At 45.7% G+C, this 5148-nt stretch overlaps 1 protein-coding gene across 8 annotated transcripts in view; it reads left to right on the top strand.

The window, feature by feature from the left end:
- The window catches only part of LOC106962244 (cyclic AMP receptor-like protein A), an 84223-nt gene that overhangs the window by 33003 nt on the left and 46072 nt on the right, over window positions 1-5148 (top strand). For all 8 annotated transcript variants that reach the window (XM_015056557.1, XM_015056572.1, XM_015056579.1 and 5 more), the window contains one exon: window positions 804-851. In XM_015056557.1, coding sequence (XP_014912043.1) covers window positions 804-851 — 48 coding nt within the window. The remainder of the gene's footprint in view (window positions 1-803; window positions 852-5148) is intronic.

The following is a 5148-nucleotide window of genomic DNA, read 5'->3' as shown; positions in this document are numbered from 1 at the left end:
CCCCCCCCCCCTCCAAATCCCCCCACCCTTGCTCCACCATTCCCCACAAACACACCACAGTCACACACACACACAGATTTACAATGACAATCACGTCAGCACGGAGAAACCATGGCAACATTGAGTTAATAAATAGCAGAACAGAGGAGCTTTTAGTGCATACTGCTCATGCTGCCGTTTTTGTGTATGCGCACGAAGACCTCGAGTTTCATCTTGGGTTAGATAAACCCCCTGACTTCCAGTTACCCCCTCGCCCCCACGCCATCTCAACCATTACAAATCCCGCTCTTGTGCACGGCGTCTTCATGTGCAGCACGCACGTTCCTGTTGACATTTTCCCCCGCATTCTCTCCAGAGAGGAAGAGCCAGGAGTATTCCCACGTTCCTAGCCGAGATCTCACATCTGCAGTGTTTCCCCCCTCCTCCCCCGTCCCCCCTCTCCACATCCCTTCTTTTTTTTAAAATATTCTTGTTTCTCTTTGCCCCCTCTCTGCCTTGTTTTCCTCTTCCCTTGTTATAGCGTGTGTGTGCGCTAGAGCTGATCCGTTTTAGTGAGATGCTGGGAGCTGTTTAAGTGCTCCCCTCTGCCTCTAAGCTCCGCGCTCTGCTGTGAATTGGGCAATTTGGCAGGGCCGCGCGAGAGGGCGGAGGGATTTTGCATCGCCGTGATATTTGTTCCAGCTTGTCACCACAGGCACTGACCTCTAAACATTCCTCTCTAGAAAGAAAATCGCAGAATTCTCTGCATTCCCCCCCTCCTTGCCCCCCACTAATAATTCTCTCTTACTATTGTGCGTCCGCAGATGCAGTCCTGGCGGGGAACCTTCAACCCCGAGCGCGAGAGACGAAAGGTAACTCTCCGGCCGCCGCATTTCTCAACACACAATTATGCGTGCGCCGATCGTGAGGATTACAGATTCTGCAGGATTAGTGCTCACCCTGCTCACTGGTGCAGGTGTCAAGCACGGCAGGGAGCAATTTGACCCCTTGACATTATACCCCTGGGAGTGCTTGTGCATGTGCATATGCACGTGTAGTCGCGCTCGAAACGAGACCCTTCGGGGAAATGCCAGGGATCAGAGGTGCACAGCTTGTAGGAGGGGCACGTAAATTACGCTAAGTTGCATCAGATAGACCACGGCAAAATGGGAAACAGAAATGAAATACTGGTCTGCGGTTTCCTCAGCGGTGAGTTGGTGTAAATGGTAGAATTTAATGCAACGGGACAGCTCCAGAAAGAAAGCAGGAATTGATTAATGAATTTAAATATTTTCGCATTAAAACAATTGCCTACCCCTTCGTACAAAATCAAAATTCTGCACAGTCTTAAAAAATTCTGGAAAAGTATAGAATTGGGTCAAAGTATGCTCCAGCCCTGAGTTAGTTCAGAAAATGGACGTTGATTTTGAAATATATCGGCATGTCTAAGATGGTGACATTGCAAACTAGTGTAATACATATCAGAAATACTAAAACTGCATTTGGAAATCTTGAATTTGCGTTTGTAACAATGTAGTCATTTTGAGATGGGGAAACCCTGCAAAATGGTTGTGGAACAGGGAAACACAGGAATAGTTTAACAATACTTTTAGTATCCAGTTACGTTGACTGGATTTAAAACTCGTTCTCTGCCAGAATAAGTCCTAAAGTTTTTAAAATGCATCATGAAAAGCTGTTTTTCATTTGATATTTACACGGGGGTTAGTTGTCAACTCGTCCCCTTGCTATAGATTTTGTTCTCCAGAAAAAAAAAAAAAAAACAACAAACCCAAAATCAGGGGTGTGAACAACTATTTAGTCTCTAAAGTCAAGAGGGCCACACAAAAACTTGCGGCGTGCCGGATTTGGCCCCCCGACCTTTACTTTGATACATCTTCAGATGACATGGTGTTCAAAAGGCAGAACGGAAACGTTTACTTTTAACACCTACTCCGATAAAGGCGTCTTCCACCAGCAGTGTAAAGCAAAACAGAGGCTTACATAAATCTAGCAGCATAAAAGCAACCCTCTGCTCCTGCTCTTCCTGTCGCCTCCACCCTGCGGAACCAGGTGTGCAGTTGAGGTTAGGGGTTAAGGTTATGTAGATGCTGCCCCTAAGTGGCAGGGATAATTACTGCACAATGAACTGGCGTAACCCTCACGGCATCCTGTGCATGTGTGTGTTTGTGACAGCAGCAGCAGCACACACTCCTCCTCATGTGGGCTAATTGCTATGTGTAGCACAGAGTGTAAATAAGTCAGCAGCGGTTTTTATCACACTCTTTCCTCGTATTTCTCCTTCCCAGTCGCTTCCCTCATTTCCATCTTCCCCCCCCTCCCTGCCTTTTGCTTTGCTCTCTCTCTCTCCCTCCCTCATCTACCCCTTTCCCCCCCTCCCTTGCCGTCTGTCTCTCTCAGTCTTGTACTCATACGCAGCATGAATAAAGCAGCGAGCCAGGTTCATGGCCATGAATATTTATGAGAGTTTATGCGCGCGCTGCGATGCTTTAAAACAACAACAACAGCCTCCCAGACTGCTCTTGCCATGCCAGCGAGCTGCGGTTCATGTGTGTCACGAGTGTGTAGCAGCAGGTGTAAACTACAGAAAGCGATTCCTGCAGGTTGTCTAAAGACCGCCGGCTCTGGGTCTTGCTGCTGCCGCCGCCGCCCTCCCCCCCCACCCAAACCCCTCCGCTCTCTAGCGCTTGCACACGTCGCTTCCTGAGTTTGTCATTCTTTATTCCTCTCCCTGGCACCTCGTGGCACCCTCTCTTTCCCTCTCGCTGTCTACGGACGTGCGTCTGTGCAGAGTGATGACGTACATTACTGATGCTGGCAGCTGTCAGGGCCATAAGTCAGATGGTTGTGACCTATCTCTGTATGTGTGTGCGTGTGTGTGTGTGTCTATGTCTGGAGCCGTTTGTCGGCAGTCGGGCTTAAAGATGTATTCACGCACACACACAAGCGCCACGAGGTCTCGCAGCAGCACAGGTCACGGAGAGCATATTCAAAAGGAGGTTTTTAAGTCATCAAACCACAGACACACACACACACGGACGCACACACCTTTAAGCGCATTTGCACACGCAGCAGCTCGGTCCCGTCGGGTAGCAACAAAACTGGCTGTGCAAACAGCGAGCCGCTTGTTCTCCGTCTTCTCGAGGCGTTTGTTTACAAATCCACACAAGCTTTGCCTTGAGTAATAATGTGACGTGTCTGTGCATCTATGTGTGTGTGCGCGTGCGTGTGTGTGTGTGTGTGCTCCTACATCCCTAACCTTGTATCCCACTGAGCTTTAGCCCTGCATGAGTGCCTCCTCATTAATCCACTTAGTTTTGATTTTATTTGTCTCCGACAGCACAGGTCTGTGTGAGCAAGGTGCAGTCAGTCTCTCAGAGGTGCAGGAGCGGTGAGAAGTTTACATGCCTCGTCGTTGGGTGGTGGGGCGACATTGCTTTCATTTTGAGCTTTTAAAGAAGAATTTGAATTGCTTTAGTTTTCGGGGTGGAATTATTGTACGACCCCAGACTTCGGCGATTGAAAAAGAAGAAATGAGTGCACAGGTTTTAATTTTTTAGGAATTTTCTCTACTCCACACACACACACGCACGCACACACACACCCGTAGAAGCTCAAATATTCATTAACAGGCTTTTCAATACTTTGATAAAAATAATTCATCAGGTTCAGATCATTGTAGAAGCCTTATCCCTTCCAAAACCAAGGTTGATGTGACTTTTTTTCTTTTTCTTTTTCTTTTTGGGCGATGTTCAAGCTTGAAGCGTCTACTTGAGTTAATCAGGAAGTTGATTTGTTTGGCAATAGTTTTCCACCTGTTTCAACCCTCCGTTGTATGTACATAATAAGAGATCAATACTGCTTGTAGCAAAGCAAACCCTCAGTATGATGCTGTCCCCACCGTTCTTGACAGATGGAAGGTTTTCAAAGCTGACAACGCTGTTCCACCGAAACGTCAGGGAAGTCCTTTTCACAAACACTTATTTGTGAAAAGGACGTTTGCAATAAAACATTACTTCTCACATCGCTTTTCCTGTTGTTTCACAAAAGAATCCGTTCAACTTGATAGAATATTCGTACCGCTAAAACTCCACTCCGGGTTTTCCAGGTTCCTCTCAGCAGCTCACCGCATTTCATGCTCCAAGCAGAAACAAGAGAAGTTTATCACAATTGCAGGCTGCTAAAAACTGAACAAGGAAGTCAGTCCCACTTGCATCTCAAAATGTTTATCTTGTGTCATAAAACTTTGTGGTTTAACTGTGCTCGTGGCTCAGTCGAAGTGACTACAATAGAGATGACTGAACTGCAGACATGTGGAAAGCGTCTTTGCTGGAGAGAGGTGGAACGGAGGCGGGAGTTGATATTTTTCGAAAGATTTTTCAAAATAAAATATGCCACAAACTGCAGTTAACACGAGAACCTTGGCAGACGAGTGAAGTCGCCGTAAGCCGCATAGGAGAGAAAGAAATGTGTTAGCCACTTCCTAGCCAAAGTGTCTGCTTTACAAACGCAACTTTTCGACACCAGCTTTTGTCTCCAAAGGACAGTGGCACCAAAACTAGGTTTTGGATGGATAAAGAAAGTTGTGGACTAGGCCTGAAAGCAAGTCCATGTCCAAGAAACCAACCAGTTTAATGGAGCTTTACCATGTGATCAAATAACGAGCATGAATCATTGTTAAATTTATACAAAATGTAAGTTGCATGGCTTTGCAAAGTGACAAGGTAAATATCATTGGGGGTCTGCAGATAGGATTTAGCTTGTATGTCTAATTTATCCAGATTCGAGAAAAACAGTCAATTCAAAGCCTTGAAAAGTCTAAAACTAATACAAACCAGATTCCAAAAAAGTTGGGACACTAAATAAATTGTGAATAAAAACTGAATGCAATGTGGAGATGCCAACATCTAATATTTTATTCACAATAGAACACAAATCACAGATTAAAAGTTTAAACTGAGAGAATGTATCATTTTAAGGGAAAAATATGTTGTTTCAAAATTTCATGATGTCAACAAATCCCCAAAAAAGTTGGGACAAGGCCATTTTTACCACTGTGTGGCATCTCCCCTTACAACACTCAACAGATGTCTGGGGACAGAGGAGACCAGTTTCTCAAGTTTAGAAATAGGAATGCTCTCCCATTCATGT

This window comes from Poecilia latipinna, unplaced genomic scaffold, assembly GCF_001443285.1.
Source record: "Poecilia latipinna isolate Pla-1442-1.1 unplaced genomic scaffold, P_latipinna-1.0 Scaffold60, whole genome shotgun sequence".
NCBI lineage: Eukaryota > Metazoa > Chordata > Actinopteri > Cyprinodontiformes > Poeciliidae > Poecilia > Poecilia latipinna.
Note: the sequence above shows the minus strand (reverse complement) of the source record. Positions and strands in the feature narration are given on the sequence as shown.